At 40.0% G+C, this 24987-nt stretch overlaps 4 protein-coding genes and 1 pseudogene across 14 annotated transcripts; 2 read left to right on the top strand and 3 right to left on the bottom strand.

Annotated features, from left to right (window-relative positions):
• Positions 1 to 475: 475 nt before the first annotated feature.
• Positions 476 to 3645, bottom strand: LOC111462869 (protein SIEVE ELEMENT OCCLUSION B-like). Its single transcript, XM_023106654.1, has 7 exons — positions 3126 to 3645; positions 2907 to 3017; positions 2364 to 2812; positions 2171 to 2280; positions 1953 to 2095; positions 1355 to 1840; positions 476 to 1258 (listed from the first exon to the last, which is right to left on the bottom strand). Exons 1-7 carry the CDS (start codon positions 3324 to 3326, stop codon positions 638 to 640), a joined length of 2121 nt encoding a protein of 706 aa, XP_022962422.1. The 5' UTR covers positions 3327 to 3645; the 3' UTR covers positions 476 to 637.
• Positions 3646 to 3677: 32 nt separating this feature from the next.
• On the bottom strand, positions 3678 to 7432 carry LOC111462871 (coilin-like). Of its 11 annotated transcripts, none has more exons than XM_023106660.1 (12): positions 7055 to 7413; positions 6847 to 6911; positions 6515 to 6760; positions 5839 to 6025; positions 5560 to 5716; positions 5436 to 5476; positions 5161 to 5349; positions 4942 to 5013; positions 4727 to 4861; positions 4360 to 4504; positions 4210 to 4317; positions 3678 to 4123 (listed from the first exon to the last, which is right to left on the bottom strand). In XM_023106660.1, exons 1-12 carry the CDS (start codon positions 7247 to 7249, stop codon positions 4002 to 4004), a joined length of 1662 nt encoding a protein of 553 aa, XP_022962428.1. In that variant the 5' UTR covers positions 7250 to 7413; the 3' UTR covers positions 3678 to 4001. The 11 variants fall into 11 exon arrangements, 10 of the variants coding, with proteins under 10 accessions (XP_022962428.1, XP_022962429.1, XP_022962430.1 ...); XM_023106661.1 differs by having other exon boundaries at positions 4210 to 4504; positions 5560 to 5616; positions 5683 to 5716; positions 7055 to 7412; XM_023106662.1 differs by having other exon boundaries at positions 4210 to 4504; positions 5560 to 5616; positions 5683 to 5713; positions 7055 to 7412.
• Positions 7433 to 8747: 1315 nt separating this feature from the next.
• On the top strand, positions 8748 to 12342 carry LOC111462715 (alpha-galactosidase-like). Its single transcript, XM_023106414.1, has 14 exons — positions 8748 to 8818; positions 9209 to 9356; positions 9508 to 9765; positions 9871 to 10045; positions 10241 to 10302; positions 10378 to 10541; positions 10631 to 10728; positions 10839 to 10897; positions 10971 to 11105; positions 11191 to 11435; positions 11513 to 11639; positions 11735 to 11810; positions 11887 to 11937; positions 12021 to 12342. The coding sequence occupies exons 1-14, from the start codon at positions 8748 to 8750 to the stop codon at positions 12242 to 12244; spliced, it is 1893 nt and encodes a 630-aa protein (XP_022962182.1). The 3' UTR covers positions 12245 to 12342.
• A 430-nt stretch (positions 12343 to 12772) lies between these two features.
• On the top strand, positions 12773 to 18868 carry LOC111462515 (eukaryotic translation initiation factor 4B2-like). The gene is made up of 3 exons (XM_023106108.1): positions 12773 to 14157; positions 17955 to 18380; positions 18480 to 18868. The coding sequence occupies exons 1-3, from the start codon at positions 13049 to 13051 to the stop codon at positions 18496 to 18498; spliced, it is 1554 nt and encodes a 517-aa protein (XP_022961876.1). The 5' UTR covers positions 12773 to 13048; the 3' UTR covers positions 18499 to 18868.
• Positions 18869 to 19703: 835 nt separating this feature from the next.
• LOC111462516 overlaps positions 19704 to 24987 on the bottom strand; it is a 7119-nt pseudogene continuing 1835 nt past the window's right edge.

The raw sequence follows: 24987 nt of genomic DNA, 5'->3' as shown, positions 1-24987 counted from the left end.
TTTTCTTGAAAGTTATGTTTCAATAAACGTTCTTCAGAGGATTAATGGTGTTACTCCCCAGTATCTTCAGAAATAATATCCTTTAGATCCCTAATCGGATTAGGAAATACCAAAAATATTTAGCCTAGATTTGCCGCATTGCACTAGTCTGGAATCCCCCTAATGTGGGTGTCTGAAAGGAATAATTAAGTAATTTCCAGTTTATGACGACCTGCCGGACACATTCTTGAAGCTACACAATTTATCCTTTGATAAAGCTGTTATCACCGCCTATGTTTAATTCCAACATTCAAATGTAGAAGAGATACTGCAATGAAGTAGAAGAGAAATCTAATGGAGGCCAATTATTGTTGTATAAGAGAAAGGGGATGATAAAGACTAATTATCTCTGACCATCAAGAAAAAGCCTATGAATTGAGTCAGTTAGGTCTGTTGGTTACTCTCTTACCGTACAAAGTCGGAAGAAAAGGCCTACGTAGATAAGTATTATATAAATTTGATTTGAATGATACGTAACAACGGAATTGGAAAAGAATCTTCAGTTCCATGCATACATGGATTTAAATTACTTGGATTTCACAACAAACAAACCACACTGCAAACATCAAATTAGGGAGCTTCCGTTCTTAGAATAAACTCAATCGTTGCAGCAGCGATACATAATGAACTTTTCCATGGCGGTACCACATTCAGAACAAACGATCTTCTCTGGGATGGTGCCATTCGAAGAAGGCAGAATCAAGCGGTTGCAATGCTCGGGAGTGTGGGTATCCTCTAGGTCTTTCCTCATAGCAGCCATGAATCCTTTCTCCTTCGCATTCACCTTCCAGCGCTTGTCATACCCATCCACCACATTGCTCATGATCTCGGCTTTGGCTCGAAGCATGTCGGTTGACCCCTTGCTCATCACCGCCCACCCCTGCCCGCCGCTGTCCAAGCTCATCATCGTCATTGTCTCTTGCATTATGGGATCGTTTTGGATGGTGCTCCCTCTCTGTGTTTTCGAGTACCACATGCTCTCTAACCTCACCCAGAAGAACCAAATCAGGGTCGGATCTTCCAGGGTGTGGATCAATTTGTCTTCTACAATTGCGGCCATGTTCTTCCTTATTTTCCCTCCTGGATTGCTCTTCCCTACGTAGAGTATCTCCAATTCTATCCCGGCGTCCTTGGCTACTTCCACTATCTTTCTGCTGAAGCTTCGTATCCATCCCAGATCTTCCCCTCCGAAAATGCATATGTACTTCCCTGTTTCTATCTGAATTTACAGGAGCAGAGTGAGTGAGAATATATGAAGATTGGACAAGTGTGTTCAATTTGGTTGAGATTAAGGAATTTATGCGGAATACAATACCCATTGGAACACTTGGGGCTCCACTGAATCGATCAACAGCTCGAGTCTCCAAGTCTCTTCTTTCCAAAGTGAATCCTCTCGAGCGCTTGTGAAAGGGTGGGCCAAGTTTCCCCAAATCCACATCATATGGAAGGCGTTGGTATTAACCACTTTGCCTCGAGGGTCCAAGACCACCAAGAGAGGCTTTTTGACGAATTTCCATACCTGTCGTATGTACTCCACGACGGCAGATTCGATGGTTGAAGGATGCGCCACCGAGTACCATGGCATCATCCCCAATAACCGTTCGAATTTCTTCTGTTTCTCATCTGTCCATGGGGACTCCACAATTGGCATCCACACCACCTCGTAATCGCTCTCTGCTCTACTTTTGTTGTTTATACAGTCCCTGTAGATTTGTTCCAGCATTGAAAGCTCCACTGTGGTCAGGTCCAGGTCAGAGATGAGGAGCAACACATTTTTCTTTCGCAGCACTTCGAGGGTAGCCTGTGATGTTGTGATTAAAGTTTGAAACCCAAATAGAATATGTGGAGTACTTTAGATATTCTCGTTATAATGTGTGTCCGGTTTGTTAGAAAAGGGAAAACTGAGGACCCACCTTTTCCTTGCTTTGACCATCGATGAGGGGCGGCTTATCATCCTTGGAGAAAATCAAAGCCTTCAGAATCTTGTGGTTGTCAATGTGGGGTATCTCGAAAAGTCGAACCAGGTTCGCATACGCTTCTTGATGCATCTTCTCATCTGCGTATCAATCAATCACAAACACGAACAAAAACAGGGAAAGAATTGAAGTTTAGAGAGCTACAGAAGCCTCACTTATGTAATGATGACAAGCAAGAAGCAGCTGTTCAAGATGCTTCCGAATGCTGTCGATCTTATGGGTCAAACTAGACAGCTCCCATGACTCAGATGCTGATGCTAAATACCTGATGAAATGTTGCAGAGAAGAAACTAAGAATGGTTGGTTAGCTAAGTTCGATTACCAAAAGTAGGAGACGGTGGGGCATACTCATGGCCGACTCCAACGAGGCCTGCATTCTGTGCAGCACATGCAACAATGCTTCTGATTGTCCAATAAGTAGCTGTGGGAATAAGAGTGGTTGCGCTCTTCATTTCAGGCGTGTCTGGAGTAATGTAATGGGGAGGAAGCATGGTGAAATCAACAATGCACTTGGCCACAGCCATGAGTGTGTTGATGAGTTTGTCAACTTCTTCAAATTTTTGCTTCACAATGTCGATCCTCTCGAACATTTCTGGGAGTTTCTTGAGGAGCGAGATGTCTTTGGCGAGGAAGTCAGTTGTGGATTGCTGAGCCAATAACCAAAACTCTCCATAGTTTATGGCAAATGCAGCCAAGGCCAGCACCACCTTAGCATCCCATGGCCAGTTTGATAATAAATTGAGCACTTCCATCGTCACGGTATGGGTATCCCCAGCTCTTGAACACCTGTACCGTATCTGTGGTCATTCAAAACAAGCGAACAAAATGAATCTATGAAAGGACGTGAACTTCTTCTTGTGTGCCTAAAAGGAAGAAGAAACTGTAAACAACCTCATTGGAAACTCTATTGATAGTGAACGATACAAAATTCAGCAAGTCCAGCAAGTCTGTTGGGCCTGGAGAGCGGTCTTCGATTGCCTCCAGTTGAGCTCGTGTTGTTCCCTGCAGACAAATTTAATCAGTGAGCACAGAACTTTCTTCTAGACCAAACAGATGATTTGGTTCAGCTTGAATCGTGAATATGCAAGAAAACAATTGTTATGTATGTGCCTGGTGAGTACTGAGTTTAGCTCGAAGGAAAATTTTTTCAACGAGGCCGAGCAAAGGGTTGACAGGCAACTCGAGGGGTTCCTCAGAATGAGTGGCCAAAACTTGCTTAGTCAAGGCATTTTCATCGCGTGTTGCGAATAGATGACGGTCTTGTTTAACAAGACTCGACTTACGCGGTGCTGCAGCAGCCATGGGTTGCATTGTTGAATGGGGAAGATAGAGTGGAGTATGTATGTATTGAGTAGAATTGTGGTGATTGTGGGTTAGAGTTGAAACCAGGTTAAATAGAGGGATAAAAAGGGATTAAAGGTGAAAAGGTTTGATGAATTTCTACCTTGCTTCCAGAGGGGGTTTAGATTAGTATAAAAGTAAAAAGAGAGGATTAAGGGAAGGCATGAGTGTTTGAGTGGAAAAATGGAAGTGTTGTGATCCAAGTAGTGATATAAAAGCATATGCCAGGTGGGGAGCTGCATTCAAGTTCGCCTCGTATCAGAATCTCAACGTCATGCCATATGAGTATTGGAAGATTAGAAGAAAGAAGCAAAAGAAAAGAAAAGAATGGGTGGGAGATCTTTCCTTTTAATCATAACTGAAACTAAGAGAATGTCACTTTATAAAGCCAAACAAAGCAATCGTGCAGCACATGTTAGGAGGATATTAGGACAGTTTATCAACATTCTGATAGACAACTTCTCCACAACAAAATGATATTACGTCGATCCTGTGCCTGAACCGAGCCTAACCGCTCACACAAAATGCCTACCTTCCATAGCCTTCCCACTTCCTTACAGAGCAAGTGGTAAAATTTTGTACAAAATTAGGTTAATTGAAAGCTAATCAACTAGCCCCACCGGAGTATCTGTCATGGACTACTAATTATGAAGCTCCTTTCCAAGATTTCTTCTCCCCTCTTCCCCATCCAACTTCCTTGGACAAATTAGCTTTCTTCGCGCTGGAAGCCTGGACAATGTCATCCCATGCATTTTCCTTTCCATTTTCTGAAACCACCAGAAAACAACACACAAGGTTGAGCAAATAAGCAGCTTTACTCATTCCTAACACACAACACAAGTCGCGTCTGTACCCCGTTTACTGGTATCGTTTTCCCACTTTTTCCAGCTTTGTTTTGATGCCCTGGGCTGGTTCTCCCATTGTTTACTGGTATCGTTTTCCCACTTTTTCCAGCTTTGTTCTGGTGCTCTGGGCTGGTTCTCCCATTTGTTCCAGCTTTGTTTTGGTGCAACGGAATGCTTCTCCCACTTGCTCCAGCTTTGTTTTGAAGTAGATGCTTCACTAATATTACCACCACCAGCTGCTTCAAAACCTAGTGAGTTTTCATGCTCAACGATTCTGATGTCCACGAGTGAGGAGTAATCAGCCTGCATAAATTAAAAGACTCAATTAGCACAGCTGCCATGCTGTGTTTTCCATCTTGTTCATCGATCATCAAGCTGAGCCTAGCCTGACAACAGAAAACACACATCTGGCAAGTGTAATTTAATTTTGTTTGATTGTCCCTAATCCCATATGCTTATCTGATGAACTCCCACTTCAAGTGAACAACATAACTAAAGATGATAGATGATGGCTAATTTGAGCACCTTTAAAGACCCATCTTCCGCATATGGATGCTTGACTGCTTCCTCGTTCATTGCCTTAAAAACAAATGGATATTCTGGAACAGGAATCAACATAATCTTATTTGCTTCAGGATTACACCATGATACCTTTCCAACCTAACAGGGATTGAGCAAAGTATAAGTATGGGCCTCATCCAAAATATTAATATCGTAAAGGGAACCAAAGGAATTATTACTCTGAAGGAGGAAAATTCTGGAGTCCATGATGATGATAATTCAATTAAACGATATGCAATTATATCACCTCTCTGCAATACAGAAGTTCATGGCTGAGATGATTCCAACACCAAACAATGGTAAATTTAGACATATCCAAGCAACAGAAGCTAATTCCAGATTAGGAAAGAACAATGCAATATTCACACAGAAACATGTAAAACTTATCGAAAACAAACCTCGGGCAAGCTCAAACAAGGTCTGAGTTCATTGAAGTCAATTGGACTTTTCCTAGTTGATGAATCTTTTTTAGCTTGCAACTTGGAACTTTGTCCTTCACAGTTGCAATTACTCGTCCAAAATGGGGATTTCCCTTTACCCCATTTTTTTTCATTCTTAATTGTCATCCCATTTGACCGCGCGGTGTCCTGAAACACTCGATTCGAATGTCAAAGAACCTGGTTTCACTTGCAAGGACTATAAAAGCAAAGAGCTCTAAGCACAGGGATAATACCATAGAAGCTTGAGCTGGATGGACAAACTGGTTAGCTTCTCCTGGAACGAACACAAATTTAAATAAACAAGTTAGCACTTGCACCAAGCAGCGAATTTTGAAAGAATAAGAAACACAAACGGACCTTGATCAAGAGGCAGAAAACGAACATGTCCTGGTCTAGTTTCCACGGGGGCAATTCCTTCATCAACACTACTGCCATCTAGCTGTTCAGAGTCCTCAAAGTAATTCTCCACAGGTAACTTACCGTTACTATTTCGAACTATTCGTTGCTGTACCTGCTGAACGATCAATGAATAAACATCACTTTGAACGCTTAAAATGGAGATTTTTTTTAAAGGAAAGGCCTTCCTTATTTAAATTTATCTACAATGACAAGATATAACATCCTCAAAAGACTTACTGTACGAACCTTTTGCTTGTTGTTTGTATCAGTATGACCATTGGATGATTTGCGCTTCTTGCCCAGGCTCTTATCAGAAGCAGAAACTTCATGCTGCGATCTACAGTTATGGTCTGTATGAAACTGCTGAAGATTTGATGGAGAAGCCAGACATTTGTCAGTTGGAGCAAATCTATTTTTCTTCTTCCTACAATTTGGATAATATAATAAGCATCAGATAGTTCATGCAGGGTACAACTTCGCCAAACTAAATGAAAAATGCTCTAAAACTAGCATATGGATATTGGTCTTGTATCTAGAACAGAATGAGACGGCATCACATGAAGACCATTGTGGCTGTTATTGATCGACAGAAGTTGCACGATCAAGATGTGATGCTATCAATGAACAACCAAAACCCAGTTTACAACAACACAAATCATTCACCATCCCTTAAGACTCACAGCATGAACCAACAAGTTCGTGGCTCTAACATCCCAGTACTTGTTTTACATTCGACTAGAATCATAAATGGCATCATTCACATTGTGAAGCAGCTAGCATAAACAAAAGCAAGATATGAGGATCAAGCACCATCAAGAACATGGTATTCGAACTAGAAATGTTGCCTGCATATAAGAATCTAATGCTATACGATTCTTTAGATTTAGCATTGATAGAGACTGGTACTAAATACTTTGAGCTGTGAACTGTTTTCAGTGCCTTCCTTTTCCTGCAAACTGTTTTCTCTTTGCTTCCCACATCCAATGTGTCTTCCAACTGATTCAGCAGATCATAATGTTCTGCTTCATTTTTGTAGTCAGTGCACTCCTTCACAAGCTCCTCGTTGGCTAGAAGCTGAACATCTAGACCAGCAGGTTGCACCTCCTCCATGTCTGCCATCGTCTCAACTGCAATCACATTGTCCTCATTCTTCTTCACCCTGTTAGAAGAACAATACGGCAAACTGGGAGACTTGGTCTTATAGAGACGAAGTAATCAAAGAGCAAATATCGCCCACAAACTGACCTAACAATATCTCCATCCTTCAAAATAGTAGTAGGCTCAAAGGGTGGTAGAACGAACCCGTCCATCTGTAAGAGGGAAAAGATGAGCTAAGCATGCATATCACTGAAGGTGCCTAATCAAAGACAACCAAACAACTCTCCCCCCTCCTCCATCGGGAATTGCAAGTGAGAAGAACCCAGAGAAAGCGAGAGAGGAAAAACAAACTTACAGAAAGAAGGAGGCCGTGAGGACAAGCATCGCGAAGAAGGAAAAGGTCGAGAAGATAGGAGGAGAAGTCGGAAATGGAATGGAGGTGGGGTTTGAGAAGAACCCAACTCCGTTTCAGTCCATTTTTCCTCTGCGGCTTGCTCAGTAGGCGCCCCTCTTCGAAAACCAAACGCACTCTTACTGTCCCCGAATTCATCGATCATCCGAACAAACCCGACACCCACCAAGATTGCTTGCAATTCGCAACAAATGGAACATAAAATTAGGCTTCAAATCGTTCGATTGCTTCGGTGCTTCCTTTCAATTATTTATTTATTTAATTAACACAAAATCACACCTTTTCTCTCACGATTTCTAAACTCGATTGCATTAGCCTTTATCTCTTATTTGTATAGTCAAAATGTCAAATTTTCTTAAAAACCTATAATTTTGTAACCAATATCATGGTAATTTAATATCATTAGTCTTCTTCCCCCAATATATTTATCAAGTTTGCTGATCAACCGTTGTGGATCCACATCAAAGGATAACGGATATGTTTATATGTCTTGAGCATCAATAGAATACCCGTGTCTTCGTGAATAGGAGATCTATGAGATGAAATAAAAGATAATGTCATACTTGTACGATCTCATCGATCATGGTTGATTTTAAGACTTTTTTTTTTTTTTTTGTTTGTTTGTCTAAGGATCCCTTCTTTACACAATATTTTATCTTGACTCGTTGAGCGTAGTCACAAAGCAACGAGTTTACTGGAACAATTTAAACATAATCGTCTACTCTTTCTTAAATAAGAATTGGCACGTGGACTACATGCCTGCGTCTTCATAAAATGAAAAATTATAATTAAATTTATTGTACGTGTATGTATGTATATACAATAATGATTTTGATTAGAATAAGAATACCATTTATAAAAGTTACTAATAAAAAAAATTTGAAAGTGTCTCTTCCATATAAGCTAAATTGGTAAAAATATGACTAACAACTTTCAATATGGTATCAGATCTATTAAAAGTATTTTAAAAATATTCTTCTATTCTTAGAAATTTCATTAATATCCTTAAATGTTATTAAAAAAAATTATAAAATAGTTTTGCGACTAGTATATGAATTGAACCGATAATGTTAAAAAATATTTATAAATTTTCACCCTAATATTTAAGAATTGACACGTGGCCGGTCTGTGGAAAGGAAAATTGAAATTAAATTTGATGTATAGATAAATGCCTATAAATCATCTTACAAATAAACATTCCTTATTTAGTGTCAAAATTGTGATAAGATAGGGATTTCGATGAGGATAAGAATAAACCTTTTAAAAATTAATAAGCTAAATTAATAAAAATACTTCTTACCCGTAACCATATTTAAAATTTTTTAAAATTTTTAATAATAGTTTTAAATTAAAAAAATTAAAAATTTTACATATGGCCACGTAGTAATATTTTAACCATAAAAAATAAAAAAAAAAGAATTTCTTTTATTGTTACTATATGGATAAGAATGGTTAATCTCAACGATCCATGCACTAAAGAAAAACTATTTTCATCCATTTATGGATATTTTTCTTAGTTAATGTCGCTGTTCCCGCGTATTGTTATTTAAACCGGTCTTTATCGTTTTTGTAATTCACATTTTAAATTTAGTAGTATAAAAAGAACTCTGTTTCATGGTCTATTCTGAACTTGATCATGAAAGACGTCTTCTTCAATTCTCTCTGCTTTTGCTTCTTCTTCTTCTGTTCCGTGTTTCAATTCAATCGGTGCGTAAATCTCTCCTTTCTCTCACTTTTCTTTCAAGTACTATAGCTTATATGGTCCTTAACTCTGCGTTGTTTAAAGAATTCCGTTTCCATATCTTGTAAAGCTTCCTCTACTTCCTGTGAAAAGCTAGAATTGTCGTTGAGTGAAGGACAAAGATCCATTTCATTTCTTTTTAAAAATTGTATTCCCGTGTAAGGGATTCTGTTGCTTCTTCTCTATTGTTGCTGCAAATTTAGAGATGTGCTAGGTTTGGGACTTTCTGTAAAGCCCATCTACGAGCTAGTGTTGTGCTGTGAACTTCGTTAACTTTGGATCATCTAGGGCTATGGTTTGGATGAAGCCTCTGGATTTACTAATCATATGGTGCATACTAACTTTAATCTTTTTAGGGTGTCCTCGCAAAATGGAACAGAACGTGCTGCCGTCCCGCCGAGAGGTTGGAACTCCTATAATTCATTTTCCTGGATTATTTCTGAAGAAGAATACCTAAAAAATGCGGAGGTTGTGGCCAATCGACTTAAGTCTAAGGGATATGAGGTAGGGATTTGGTAACTGGCTGAAAATTGTGCGGATAAAATTGCTCATTTTATGATCTAATTAATGTGTGCATTCCTCTAGATTTGTTGTAGTGTAACGCAGTAAAATGGTGGTAAGATGATTAATCTTCTCGTTTGTTTGATGGATGCAGTACGTGGTTGTGGATTACCTGTGGTATAGGAGAAATGTTCCTGGTGCTTACGCTGATTCTCTTGGATTTGATGTCATTGATGAATGGGGGAGGATGGTCCCGGACCCGAGTCGGTGGCCTTCCTCGCAAGGTGGGAAGGGATTCACTGAAGTAGCTAAGAAAGTTCATGATATGGGTTTGAAGTTTGGAATTCATGTCATGAGAGGAATAAGTACACAGGCAGTCAATGCTAATACGCCTATATTGGACATTTCAAAGGTAACTTAGTTCCCTTATTTTTCTGTATTACGCGAGCATTTGTAAATACTCAGCCCTGAAATACACTCATGAGAAATGATTATAAGGTTCTCAATTGCTTGGTAGGGAAGTGCCTATGAAGAATCCGGGAGAAAGTGGTTTGCAAGTGATATAGGGGACAAGTCGAGGACTTGTGGATGGATGAAAAATGGTTTCATGAGTGTGAACATGGATTCAGGAGCTTCAAAAGCCTTCTTAAGGTCCCTTTATCAACAATATGCTGATTGGGGTGTTGATTTTGGTAAGTTTACTGTCATTGACACAACGCGAGCTCACTTTCTACATGCTTGCATGCCTCTCTCGAAGTATTTGACAGTGTTTTAGATTTGTGATGAATTTCATTTTGTTCTTCAGAGTACGATGTCTGAACCAAAAAGATCTTGCCATTACCTGGAATCTTGATACTAACCTGAAATGATCATTCTTTTTCTGGCAGTGAAACTTGATTGTGTCTTTGGCGATGATTTGGATTTACCTCAAATAAGCTTTGTGTCTGATGTATGTTCTCTTCTGTCATTTAAGTATGCAATTGTTACTCATACGCTAAATGCTAATTCATTTAAGTATGCACAGGTTCTTAAACAACTTGACCGCCCAATATTGTTTTCTCTGTCCCCCGGAAAAACTGCGACGCCAGCCATGGCCAAGGATGTAAGTGGGCTGGTTAACATGTATAGAATAACAGGTGATGATTGGGATAATTGGAAGGACCTCGTTTTCCACTTTAACATCACCCGGTAACTTTAGTTATTATGTTTGAGTTCAAGAGATTCAAATACATACCATTTGATATTGATGTCATCTCAACTTGTACTCTCTTCTTCAGGGATTTCTCTGCTGCTAATATGATAGGTACCACAGGCTTGCTGGGTAAATCTTGGCCTGATTCAGATATGCTTCCATTTGGGTGGCTTACTGATCCAGGTTATACAATTTTATAAGACTGAATACACTAAAAATGACTGTACAATTAGATTGAGTAACAATCTTAAGCTTTTATACATGTTATTAATAATGTTGGATGAAATGTTTAGCTGCAAACGAAGGCCCACATAGGACAACCAACCTCAGCGTAGATGAACAAAGAACTCAGGTAAATTTGTGGTTAAAAGAGGGAGAGAAAGAGAGTAATATTATCGCTGAAATGTTGTTCAACTTAATTTCAGATGACTTTATGGTGTATGGCCAAGTCTCCAATTATGTATGGAGGAGATTTGAGGAATATTGACGATGCCACCTTTAGTCTCATCACAAATCCTACGCTTCTGGAGATTAACTCCTTCAGCTCAAATAACATGGAGGCAAGTTGAGCTTTTTCAAGCTTGGAAAGACTTTCTTGATATCGACGTTTTGACTCTTTTGTGTTCATTTTCATTGTCATTACAGTTTCTTAAAGTTGCTTCAACAAAGGTTTCACACAGTCAGGAAAAGATTGTGAAATGGCATTCTAGAGATATGGTGGCATCAGTTTCACCTATACTTGGACTCACCAAGTGTTCAGATTCGGACGCAGCTGGTTGGGTTACTGAAAGTCTGAATCGAGGTCTTCAAAAAATATGTTGGAAGGCAAATCCAAAACACAAATATGAAACACCATTTTGTGTATATAAACGAGGGTCTCAACTTGCAATGTAATTGATTTGATGCTCTATTATTATTTTACTGTCTCAAGTTTTGAGTTTGTCACAAAAATGAAGTTGTGGCACAGATACAAAGAGGCAGCTAGTGGGCATGATGAAGGGGATGTTTGCCTGGATGCAACTCAGCAAAGGAAGCGTAGTTCGGAAGAGTTCAGGAGGGGGTCCTTTTTCCCTTGTAGAAGGCATGAGAACCAGGTGTGTCAAAATGTGTGAGAAGATGAAGAAATTTCTCACCCTTATTATTTATCTCTGTGATGCTCTTATTGAAATGTTGATTGTTATGAAAACAGAAGTGGGAGTTACACAGTAATGGGACGTTGGGAAACCAGCAATCTGGGGAGTGTGCAATTGTAAAGCAAAACGATGGTAATGAATTGGGTTGTTAATTATAAAGATGATGTTGAGTTTTTAGCATGATGATGATTTGATTGCATTGGTGCAGCAGAAGGTATTGAGAGTGGAGTTGGGTCATGGATTGCTACAGGGAGAGGAGGTTAGTGCATCAATCTCTGAGATTGTGAATGGGTTTTCACAATGTTGTTGTGGGTAAAGAAAGAAGGTTTTGATGTAATTCAGGTGAGGTATATGTTGCTCTCTTCAATCTCAACAACGAGAAGACTGAGATATCCGTGAAGATTTCGGACCTTGCGGAGGCACTTCCGGGCAAGGGATTGGGTCAGCCTTCCTGTAAATGCAGAGAGGAATGGAGTGGAAAAGAGTTTGGAGTGATGTCAGGGTCGACCATAGGTACACCACTTCAAACCCATGCCTCTGCTCTATTTACCATCAACTGCAGCTAGCCCTACTGCCTTATGGAACCTCTCTTTTTTGTGCCTAAAACTTTTTGTATTAAAGCTTAAATAATACGGAAATAAAGATTTCCAAGTCTGCTTCTGAATTGAGTTGTTTTACAACTGTTTTTATTAAATAACTAATTCAACTCAACTCTCCCATGGCCTAAAAATCCCGTAAACAATGATGGTTCAATGATTTAATAATTAAGAGGGAGAGAAGCGAACTTTGGGCTTTCAAATCGATGCATATCTATGGGCCTCTATGTTTATATATTATTGAATGGGAAAGTGGAAGTTGTTCAAGTTGAGAACATATGGCACTGAAGTGAAGGCTGCATCCAGGAATGGAACGGTGGCTGTTGATACCAAATGAATGGAGAATACAACGCATCCTGACCCTCCAATGGGTTGAAGTCAACAAACACAGATCCTCGTCCACGTCGCCACTGCTTCTTTCGTGCGCCGTTTGATCACTTTCCCTGCGGGCGCGTGGTAACCAAACTCCCATATAATCTCCACGCCCACACCACTCCCCCACTCATCACTCCACTCTTCCATCCATTTCCATTACAAAACATCGGAGGGAAGACGGGAAAAAGAGGGATTCTATAAAATCCTTCTTCCTCTCTCGCAACGACCGTTTCCATTTTCTATTTCCATCGCATGTTCTCTGAGCTCCGGCTCCATTAACGGAGCCTAGCTCATTCACCAAACTCCAATTTTTCGTTTAGATCTCTCTTCTTCCTCTATTTCACTACTTGCGATTCCTGGATCTCGAGCTTCAGCCAAACCAAACCAAACGAGATACAAATGTCAAAACCCTGGGGTGGAATCGGAGCCTGGGCCGCTGATGCCGAGCGTGCTGAGGATGAGGAGCGAGAGGCGCAAGCTGCTGCGGCCGCTTCCCAAGCAGAATCCAAGAATTTCCCTAGCCTTAGGGAAGCCGTCAGCACCAAGCCCAAGAAAAAGAAGATGTCGCTGTCGGAATTCACTATGGGGACCTTGACGGGTCATGGCGCCGGCGGTAGGCTAACGGACAGCCAGGGCTTGACCCCGGAGGAGATGATTCGGCTTCCAACTGGTCCAAAAGACCGCTCTGGTGAGGAAGTACGTTCTGGCCGGCTCGGTGGGGGATTTCCCACTTATGATCGCCAAGGTATGTCTGCTGGTCGATATCGAGACCGTGATGATGGCGATGGGTCCTGGGGTGGTGGTCGACGATCTTATGGCGGGTTTGATGAGGAACGCAGGGGCTCATCTCCTAGGGCTTCCAATTTCGATCAACCTTCGAGGGCTGACGAGGTGGATAATTGGGCAATGACGAAGAAATCTCCCACATTGGATTCAGGTCGACAAAATAGGTATGGGTCGCTAGGCGGTGGTGTGGGTGGAATTGCATCTAGGGCAGACGAGGTCGATAACTGGGCACGTGAGAAAAAGCCTATTCCATCGAGATCCTCCACATTCGGTTCCAGTTATCGTGAGGCGAATGAGCCTGATCGATGGGGTAGAGGCCGTTCACGTGATAGTGTCACAGAACGACCCCGATTAGTGTTGGATCCACCCAAAGGTAATGTCGTAACAAATGAAGCAGCAAGGGCGAACAAGCCAAACCCTTTTGGAGCAGCAAGGCCGAGAGAGGAGGTTTTGGCCGAGAAGGGATTGGATTGGAAGAAGCTGGATACAGAAATTGAGGCCAAAAAAACCAGTAGGCCAACTAGTGCTCACTCTAGCAGGCCTTCGAGTGCTCAATCCAGCCGTTCGGAGGGTCCAGGATTACAGGGCGTAGAAAATGTGGTGAAGCCGAGGCCAAAAGTCAATCCATTTGGGGATGCCAAACCTAGGGAGGTTTTGCTGGAGGAACGTGGCAAGGATTGGCGAAAGATAGATCTGCAACTTGAGCATCGTGCTGTTGACAGGTCTAATTTCACTTTTAGTATTGTTAATCTCTATCTCTCTGTTATGGTTTGGTGCTGGGAACAATTTCTTTGTTTTCTGATTGTCATTTGCTTCTCGGAGGCAAAATTTTCCGGTATGAAACTGGCTGGAGTTGTTCTATTGAGGATTAGGTGTAACTTGATTTTTTCTGATGCCAGCTATCGTCTTAGACTGGGAACTTGAGTGACCACATATGTCATATAGTTATGTCCAGCTTGTTTACTTCGGTGTTGGTGTCATTGCCTAATGAAGGGTTGAAAGGACGGAAGGCGACTTTCAAATGTGATCACTTTTGGTTTAAAGACATAGGGAGTCAGTTAGAATTTTGGTTTAAATCCTATTTACCCATGAACTATTAGATATAGTTTGTTTGGGTCCTTGTATTTTCAACTTTTGATTCATGAACTTCGCTTAAAGACCTCTCACTCTCACTCTCGTTGGACGTCGGACTGGACATTGGACTCTCCTGTGTTTATGCTAAATCATTTATGGCATCTGTCCTGGATGGCGGATACATAATCCAACTTCCAACACATGAGCTAGGGTGCAATACCGGCACATTCGTGTCGTCTGATACTGTCCTTGAAAAATTCATTTCAAAGGAAGACACTCGAGACACTCGTCTTGCTATACTCGTCCTTACTGTAACGCACGTATGTGCCACATGATATCTCGCTTAGGCCACAGGGCCTAGGTGTGAGCTGACACCATGCCTCCCCCCATAGCCCATTTTTAGGCATTTTCAATCTTCCTCAGGCAGATGTCATTTTGGCGAATGGTCGTACGATGCCGAGGAGCATCTATTCAGTGTCCGATTGACACAAAATTTGGCGAGCATTCATATTTCATATGAAAGGACTTAACTCTAGAACCATATGCCCAAATTCCCTTTCAAAATCCCGACTTTTGAGGTTAAGGCCTGGGGCCCTACCCGACCCTTCAACAAGCCTATCTCTGACACTCATGTCTACTCGTTGCCCCTATCTTTCTCATGCCTCGTCTTCTCTTCAATGCTCACTTTGTGTGGCGTGTTGGATGATGCACCGTCCTCTTTGGTCGCATCATGACACACGTCTAGGCCATCGTGTGGCTAGATGGGCACCACTTGAGGGTTGCCGCTTTCCTTGTCACAACGTGAGGGTCACAACCTACTCTCTTCATATGATTGTTACTAGCGAAGTTACGAAGTTATTCAGAAGACTTTAGAGGAGGAGAACCACACTCCAAACAAAGGAAGTAAATAGACTTGCTCAAATATTTGAAGAGAAAGGGCCTATCGAAAAAGAATAAGAAGGGAAAAGGTGGTGGATAAAAATGTGTCTTTGTGACTCATTTGCTTCTTTACGTAGAGTGTCACGGTCATACATCTTCGACAGTGGGGCATCATTATCTTGACACACTCATGACAGGCCTTAAAGGGAACTTAAGCCCCATTCACGTTTTTTGCCCGACTTTGTGGCTTCGTCGGACCTTGGGCGAGGTTCACCTTTGCCAATAGAACACAACTTGTGCGGAATACAAGCTTGTTTAGCTACACACGCCGCTTGTGCGTTCATGTTCAATCGTCTGTGACTCTAGCCGATTTACCTCTACACTAAGACAAGTTATTCGGCTTGACTTTGCCTTTACTCTAGGTCAAAGTCATTCGGCTTGACTTTGGCTTTACTCTAGGTCAAAGTCATTCGGCTCGACATTGCCTTTACTCTAGGCCAAAGTCATTCGGCTCAACATTGCCTTTACTCTAGGCCAAAGTCATTCGGCTCGACATTGCCTTTACTCTAGGCCAAAGTCATTCGGCTCGACATTGCCTTTACTCTAGGCCAAAGTCATTCGGCTCGACATTGCCTTTACTCTAGGCCAAAGTCATTCGGCTCGACTTTGCCTTTTCTCTAGGCCAAAGTCTCTTGTATGCATCATCGCATCTTAGTCATCATCTTGGTTCCCAACGACACGACCATGCATCGTGATGCTGTCCCATGTCTCGGGACAGCTCGACCATCTTGGCTTGCTCGGACATGTCCATCGAGACCAACCCATGTGTTGCTTATCTGATCGAGACATCTCGAACATTCATCCATCCGGGTTCTCATCGGGGCATGAACTCCCCCTTGTTCATGGCATGTCATTTACGAGTTCTGTACCGGATAGCGGGTACATATTCCAACTTCTGACACATGGGTTGGGGTGCAACGCTGGCACACCCGTGTCGTCTGACATGCCACCTACGCTATGACATACGTATGTGCTACGAGGTAGCTTGCTTAGGCCACAAGGCCTAGGAGTGGTGGAGAGCTGACACCATGGCTCTCCTTATAGTACATTTTGAGACATTTCAAATCTTTTTGGAGTAGACGTCGTTTTGGCGAGCGGTCATATGGCCCCATTGAGCGTCCGTCAAGTATTTGATTGACTCCAAACTTGGTGAGCTTTCTTCTTTCATATAGAGGAACTTAACTCTAGAGTCACATGTCAAACCTCATATTGAAACCTTGACTTCTAAGGTTATGGCTCGAGGTCATACCCTGCCCTCTCCAAGCTTGTCTTCAACTCTCGTGTCACCTCGTTCTCTCCAACCTTGTGTATGCCTCAGCCTGACTTGAGTGCAACTCTTGGTGTGTTTGATGATGCACCATCCTCCTCGGTCACAACATTACACTTGTCTATCTTGGCCTTCACGTGGCTGGATGGGCGCCACTTGAGGTTCACCCTTTGTCTATCTTGCGTGTGGAGGTCACAACCTACTTTCTCAAGGTTGTGACACAAAACACCCATTTAGAGAGAGCGCGAAACCAAGGACACCTTTGTAATCTTTCATAAGTATTAAGGCATGAGTGAGTAAGTTCCCAAAGAACTTTAATTTTCTGTTCTAAGAATTCTATGTAACAAAAACTCTCTTGGACATGAAACCCAAGTTTCTTTACATGTAAAAGCATTTAGAACTTGATGTGCGCGGCCTTCTTTTTTTAATTGGACATGGATATTGTTTTAGAAGACATGTATGACAAGCCGTAAGTATCGGTCATTGTTGTGCTATCATGTGGTCACAACATTTGCTCGTTTTTTACAACTTACATCTAGTATACTTCGCTGCAACCTGACACAAGCCTCAAGTATCTTTCAGTTCTAAGCTATATTCAGGTGACTTGCCATATTCAGTTTAATTTGTTGCAACATTATAGTTGAGGCTTAGATAACTATGAATCGTGAGAAAATTTTCTAACCTTACTGCTGAGAAGTGTGTACATTTTCATCATTAGATTCTTTTTAACAAAAGTTGTGAAGGAATTAAAACGTTTAAATGCTAAGCTGTGAAGTGGTCACATTGTTAGATCGGGTTTGCTGTCAAATAATTGGATGCTAAGAATCAACCATGAGAAAGTAGTTTTTCCAACTCCTTTAGAGATTCATTATATGTTGATTAGAGTTTTTATGCTTATAATTTGAATACAGGAACTGAATGTTGAATCACTACGAAATGAAATTATAACATCAGGCTTCTCTTCTAGTGTATTGCTTTTCTTTCTGTACCTGAGATCTTGGAGAGACTTCTCTATCTATCTTGTGCTGTGCAGTTTAAGTTTTATGGAATAAATTTTTATTTTTTAAACAAAAGAAAGATGAAGATATTTTATTTAAAGGTGGTACAGGTCTATGTGGCCGTTGGTGGCTTAGTCTGCAAATATTGTATTTTTTCATGAAACTGTTGGACGAAGTGAAGCTTTACTTATCTATCTCATAATCACCTTCACATTGAACTGTGTCTACTTTTTTACCACAGGCCTGAAACAGAAGAGGAAAAGATGTTGAAGGAGGAAATTAATGTTCTAAGAAAGGAACTTGAGGAAGGCTTACACCTGAATACCAACAAAGAATCGGTGCAAGAATCTGCTGGAGAGATGCAAAACCTGCGTGACAGAATAAATAAAAAAGAACGTGAACTGGAGACGTTGATCCTTGATTTGGATGATAAAGTTCGGTTTGGGAAGAAAGCCACTGAAAGACCTGGCTCTGGAGCAGGCAAGGCTGCTGCCTTTCAAGAAAGACCGCCTTCTCAAGGATCCTTTGATGAGTCCAGAAGTTTTGAGTCTGTGGACAGACCTCGATCACGAGGCACTACAGATGTATGGAGTAGGTCTGCTGATGATAGAAAGCCAATCCAAGGTGCCAGAGATGGAGGATTTTTGGGTAACAGAAACATAGAGAGGTTTGGATTTGTTTGTCATTTTGTTCCTTTCTGCTTATTCTGTTTGTTCCAAATTTATCATTTTGAATCTCAAATATTTCATTTCTGTTCTTATTCCAGGTCGAGGGATAGATGGTAAGCTTGCTTTGTGGATACCATTGATTTTACGATCTTGTTTGAGTATCGGAAGCCAAGATACATTGGTCTCACCTTTTACGATGTTTTTTCTTTTCTTTTTTGAGCTCCAGAAATTGGAGCGAGAGAACTACTTGTCTGGTGCCAAACTTTTGTTACCCTTCAAACGATGTAAAATTGCTATTTTTTTCTTATTTTTGTTGAAATTGAGGAGCCTGTATTATGGTTAGGACTCGAATTATAACCAGACAGTTGGGATTCCCTAGTTCTTTTTTTTCTTCTTTTTGTCTTGTAATAGTCATTCTGTGTCATACAGCTAGTTCGGTTGGTTTTGGTCATGGACATAACAATTTAAGTTTCATTTGCACGTGAAAGATGTTATAAACTCCTGTTTTTTCATGCCTGTTCCATAGGAACAAAATGGTCAAAATTGTTGTTCCAATGATTGGATAATGTGAATTCTAACCCAAGGTTGGTGCTATTCATCTTTTTTGTTTACTTGTCGACTATTTTTAGGTTGCTGGAGGACTGGTTTTAGAACGGTTATTAAATTAATTTAAAACATGTATAGCGACAGAAAATCGTTTTAAAGAAAATTTTCATATGTTTTCATTGTTACAGGGCTTAAAAGATGACCAAACAGGACTCGAACCAAGAGTTTTTTACCAAGTTAAGTTGGGTTAATGATGATTTTTCCTTAAAAAACTTCTTTTCAAAAATCTTCTTTTTAGGAAGAAAGATTTTGGAATTGAGATTATAAGCATCTCTTTTATGTGAAAGATATAATGCAATAATAAGAAATATGAGATATTTATTAAAAAATAAAAAGATGAGATGTGACCAAACATGAATAAGAGAATCTTAGTATAAGAAATATTGGTAGATGGAACATACCAAAGATATCAAATAAAATTGAAATTAATCATGGAGATGGAAAAATTTAGTGCTCGTTTGATGGAATGATTTATAAGCATCAATTTGAATGGCAGTTGTTGGCATGCAGCGAGGTGAGGACAAGATAAAAACCATGCCACCAAAGCAGTCCAACCTAACCAATAGGCTTCCTCTGGGTTATTATTTTCATTCTATAAAGTCCAAACTTAACTCATGCTCTTAAAATACAACTTCTTGCCATTGTTAAAGGGAATAAAGAGGTCTATTGTCGTAACTAGTGATATAAAATATGTCTACATAGATATTAAAAGAACATTAGGCAATGTTTGTCCTGTCGATTAAAAGTAATCTTAAAATACTGTAGGACTATGCTTGGGAATGAATACAAAGAAGGAAATTAGATTAAAAACTAAAGAAAAGAAAAGGCCAAAGAAAGTGATGGAAAAAAGGTGAAAGTAGACCAGTAAAAAGATGTGCAGAATATAGATATAGATCTTATGAAATTTACGGAGATATATTCATATTGCAATGAAAGCTAATAGTCAGCAAACACGAGATAAAAACAATAAGAGAGAGAGAGAGAGAGAACAAACCCGTCGCTGTGAGATTAGGGCGGACTGGTGATGGGCAATGAAGATAGGGATGATAATTGGGCATGAAGATGATCTCCTATCTGGCATGTCTAATCCTGTCCTTCTATAATTCAATCCCTCTTTGTTTACCTCTTCTTTCTCTCTCATGATGGGTCCATTTGTTGCTCATCAATCTTCTAAAATATTTCCTTTTTTTTTCTCTCTCTCTCTCTTGTATTCTTTGATTCTTTCTGGGGAATTGGAATTGGGAGCTAATTCTGATTCATCAATTCTAAATTTGTAAAAACAAAACTTCAAGAGAACCCACTTTTGTTTTTACCATATCTTTCGATTTGCATTCATCATTCTTCATTCGATCTTCCAAGCATAGAGAAACAAACAAAATTTGGATGACCCAGCTGCATTCTCAACCTCCCCGGAAGTAGAAATCACTTCTCTAATGGACATTCCTGTGGTTGATGTCAAGGCAGAGGGTGGAGGAGCAGATGGCGATGTTGATGGAAGTGATGATGATGGAGATTCAGACCATGATGAGATTGGCCTGAATATGAAAAGCCCGTACCTGGGACCAGAACCAAACAGCCAATCGTGGACATCCCAGTAAACTTCTAATCTCGTTCTGCTGATTAATACAGATTCATTTCCTCTGAACTTCCAGTGAAGGTGCTTGATCTTGATTGCTGGTTGGCCATCGATCTTCATCTCCAGTTCCGGATCGAATGAATCAGAGACACTGGGATTTGTATTCACGTTGATAAACTCAATTGAGATGGTATGGAGCTTGCCTTTCTCATGGAATTGAATTCTGGTGGAGAACATTTTCTTCCCGAATACATGTTCCTTCTTCGAAACCAGAGTCGGCTCTATCAAAGCTGGCCGACAACCTGTTTTTCTGAAGGCATCTTTCTTGAGATCCCCAATAAGCAAAACAACTTCCTCTTCACAGACAACGGCCACATAGTAATCTGACTGTGGTTCTGTCTCTCCACTGAATTTTGCACTCTTGAGGTCCCAAACCACATCTACAGCTCGACCATCGACTTCAAAATGCTTAGAACCTTGTTTTCTCCAGAAGTACCATGGCTTCATTTCAACCTTACACTGATATTGCTCGTTTCCTTCTGGTCCTTGAACACAGATGGACAGGCCATGAAGTAACAGATTCTTGCACCAAGTCACTGTGATGAGGCGACACTGACCAACGATCTTAGTTTGATACATTGACATAAACACACTCTGTCCTGACCTGATTACTGAACCCGGATCATTATTTGGCCTCTCCCCAAATGAGAAGCAAGCAGGAATTCCAATTGAATCGTGCATGGCTTCAGTGAATCCAACAAGCCTAATTGTTTTTAGAAGCTGGAAATGGAGTTTGGACCAAACTAGCTGAAAATGATGACAGTAGAAAACAGAAAGGAGGAGGCAGAGAGAGGGAAAGAGAGAGAGAGAGGATCTGGACGAGAATATTATTACCACCGTCCCAGAGATCTATTTCAGGGGTGCTGGTGGACAACTTCTTGGCAGTTTGTGCTTAGCAAGAGGAAAGAACCCATTATCTGAACTGGCAGCTCTGAATGTGGAAAAGGAGGGACGAGGAAGAAAGAACTGGACGCATTTTATAATGGAAAATACCATCTGCAAGCTGTGTTGAGCATTTCCATGTTCCTTTAGCAAAAAAAAAAAAAAAAAAAAGAGAGACTACAGAAATAAAACTATTTATTCTGCTGTACAAGTGATTTGGCCCCAATAATGGGTATTAACGCCTCCCATCTCCATAAAACTAAACTTTTTCATGCACGGTAAAAAGCAGACAAATCCCATTTCATCCAATGAGAAAATAATTCATAGAAAGGAAAGATTTTAGGCAGTCTTGGAGGTACACAAGCATGTGAGTGAGTGAGGAAAAAAAAGAGAGAGGGACTTCATAAAAACTTGAAAAATCTTTTGGGTTTCTATGTGGGCAGATGTTATTCTAATAATATAATGTGTTCGAGATTTGTAATTTTCACCTGGGTTTCTCCTCCATTGTTTGAACTTTGCAGTGGAACTGTTGGGAAAAGTGACTTGGAAAGGAATCTGAAATATAGATAATGTAGAAATGTAAAAGATCTGGTTAAGATGGCAGAGAAAATGGTCCAATTTCAGTATTCACTGTATTGAGTAACAAGTAGGATTACTTTGAAAGTAGAAAACAATAAAGCATAACCCCACTTGTCTGCAGATGAACATGAAGCATACAGATAAAAACCAACAAAATATCAGACAGCTTCAAATTCCCTATATCCGAATGACTTAGGAGTCAATGTGTGTGCCTAACCAAAGTTATCATTATTATGTTGAATAAGAATTAAATGAAACACAGGGATGGGGCTAATCGACAAAATTGTTAATACTAATTAGTGTACTCCCCCACGACATCACCTCCATCGGACTTTGGTCAATATTCAGCTTCACAAGAGTTATCTCCAACCTGATCCTATATTTTTGTCCAGTATAATTGACCTAACAGTTCTGCGACGACAATCACCCACTTAAAACAAAGTACCAACATTGATCATCTTAATATTTCACAAAGCATCAGCATTAGATTTGCTGTGAGCACAGAATTTCGCTCTGTAAAACAAAATAGAGATGAAAAGGATGGAGCATGACTGAAAAGGGGGTGGTGGGATTGGATTTTAATTGGTGTAGACGTTCACAAGCACCAACATTGAATAAAGAAGACATTTCTTTTTCTTAAATTATTGGCAGTAGCAATCAACAAATTTATACAGTCAATTTAATTAGACGCACAAACTTGACACTGATCATCAAACCAATTTCAAAATATTAATAAAGGTTAAAAGAGGGGCATAATTGAAGAAAAAGTTCCGGCATTTGATAAATAGTAGAAAGAATCAGAATCAACCTGGCTGGATCTATACTTGGCAAGCCAAAAATGAAATAATCAAATCTGCTTTTCTGTACCCATTTTTTCGGTTATCGATACTCAATGGTGAAAGTTATCCATTTACCAGAGATATCGCCAAATCAAACTTAAAGTAACAAGAACTCCCAAATCCTCTTGCACTCGAAGGAGCTCAAGTCGAATATCATTATGGTAATGTCATCCAGACTACCCCTACTCAGAGCTAGATCTACAAGTTCCTAACATGCAGCCACAAGTCTACTGGAAGTGGGTATCTTCCTATAGCAATCATTATTCTCCTCAGGTGAAAATTCTAACTTCATCTTTTTACGTCTGACCAATGATATTCTCCTTGATTTTGATACAGGACTTACAATTTCACAAGCATAGTCATATTCACCTTCTTCACAGCTATCAATTGCCTTTTCACTGATTGGAGATTGGCCCACCCCCACTTTCGGTTGCGTGGCTAATGAAACTCTCCGTAGTTTTGATGGACTTGAATTCAGAGAGCAACGGGTACGGCTAATGTTTCTCAAGGGAACCTTTTGATATCCTGAAACTTTTATCCATCAACCGCGGTTGTGTCACAACATCAACAGTCTCTTGATTTCCAACCTATGAAATTTTGTAACTTCAAAGTTAACAAAAATTACCAAAACAGCAGAATCATCTACCCTCTGATTGATTTGATATTCAAAAATTAGTTTCTTTCTTGAGCAGGTTAAGAACGCTACAGAACAACTCCCCAGGTAGAAATGGAAGAAATTGAATAACTTAACAGATTTCTTAAGACTACATCTACTTCATCTTTATGCTCAAGTTTATTCCCTGTTAATGCCCTATGAGAACATGATTTATTTCTGGTAAGTAAACTTGAAGATCAATCAGCTACACTCCGAATTCAGAGTCTCATTATCATCTCAGGACACAAATTCATTATGCTATCCTTATAACTCAACCAGCTTTAACACATGGTCCACAGAGAATACTCTCACGTGGTGCGTTTTGCTGAACATTAGTAAAAGATAAGGTGACCAAGTGCAGATGTATATATGTGAGTATGTATACATCCTTTTAATATTCTCTTTGAAAAAGTTATTTTGCAAATATTTTTGTAACTATTCATAGATAGGACTTTCTTTTGTAATCTATTTCATCAATCAATGAAATAGTTTCTGTTTGCAAAATTATTTGGGAATAAGACATATTTCCTAAAGCATGCCTTTTCAACAAATGATTTTATTGCAACATCTCAGATATCGTCTATTGAAGAGACACTCCAACTTCATTGGTTTTCTTTTATATTGGATTCTTTTAAATCATCTTTTGAAGAGCTGGTTTCAACTTGTTTCTTTCAAATTGTATTCACACTCATCATTGAAAAGAAGATTTCGTACTTCATTTAATGAAATCCTCTTTATAAGTGATTTCATTCAGAACTATCACGATTTTCAGTTTTTCTAACTAATTATTGTTTTAATTTGTAGGAAGCAGAAAATGTATTCAAATGAAGAAGCCATTTACAAAAACAGAGACATGAGTTATCCCAGAAAGTCACAGAATTACAAAAAGGCTTCCCAATCGACACTCCAAAATAATTTCAAATTTGCTTCCAAACAATTTTTGTAAGTACGCAATATTTTAAAAAATAATCCCATGCATATGTAAATGTGTGTACATGTTTTTAGGAAATTCATCCATACCTTTTCCCATAGCCCACATCAGTTGCTGAAACAAGGAATTCCATGTGTTCACAAAGAAGTAGTACCTTTGAATCAGGCTCTGCCAGCACCCAGTCCTTTAAGTGAGCATCTCTGCTGTTGAAGGAATGACTAATCCCTAGCTTTAATTATATCTGCATTATTGCTTTAGGAATTTAGTTACATTTCTTTTTCTATATTGTTACCAAATATCTAGGTATCTAGCCAGTCTTTATCTATTACAAAAGGCACGTGTATCTCCCTAAACATTAAGAAAAACATGACCAAGACATAGAAAGAACTCCATGAACAATCTCCAATGCCTCTAGAAATAGAAAGAACTCCATGGACTTTCCATGCCCCCCCCCCCCCCCCCCCCCCCCCCCCCCCCC

Source organism: Cucurbita moschata, unplaced genomic scaffold, assembly GCF_002738365.1.
Source record: "Cucurbita moschata cultivar Rifu unplaced genomic scaffold, Cmos_1.0 Cmo_Scf00027, whole genome shotgun sequence".
NCBI classification, from domain to species: Eukaryota; Viridiplantae; Streptophyta; class Magnoliopsida; order Cucurbitales; family Cucurbitaceae; genus Cucurbita; species Cucurbita moschata.
Note: the sequence above shows the minus strand (reverse complement) of the source record. Positions and strands in the feature narration are given on the sequence as shown.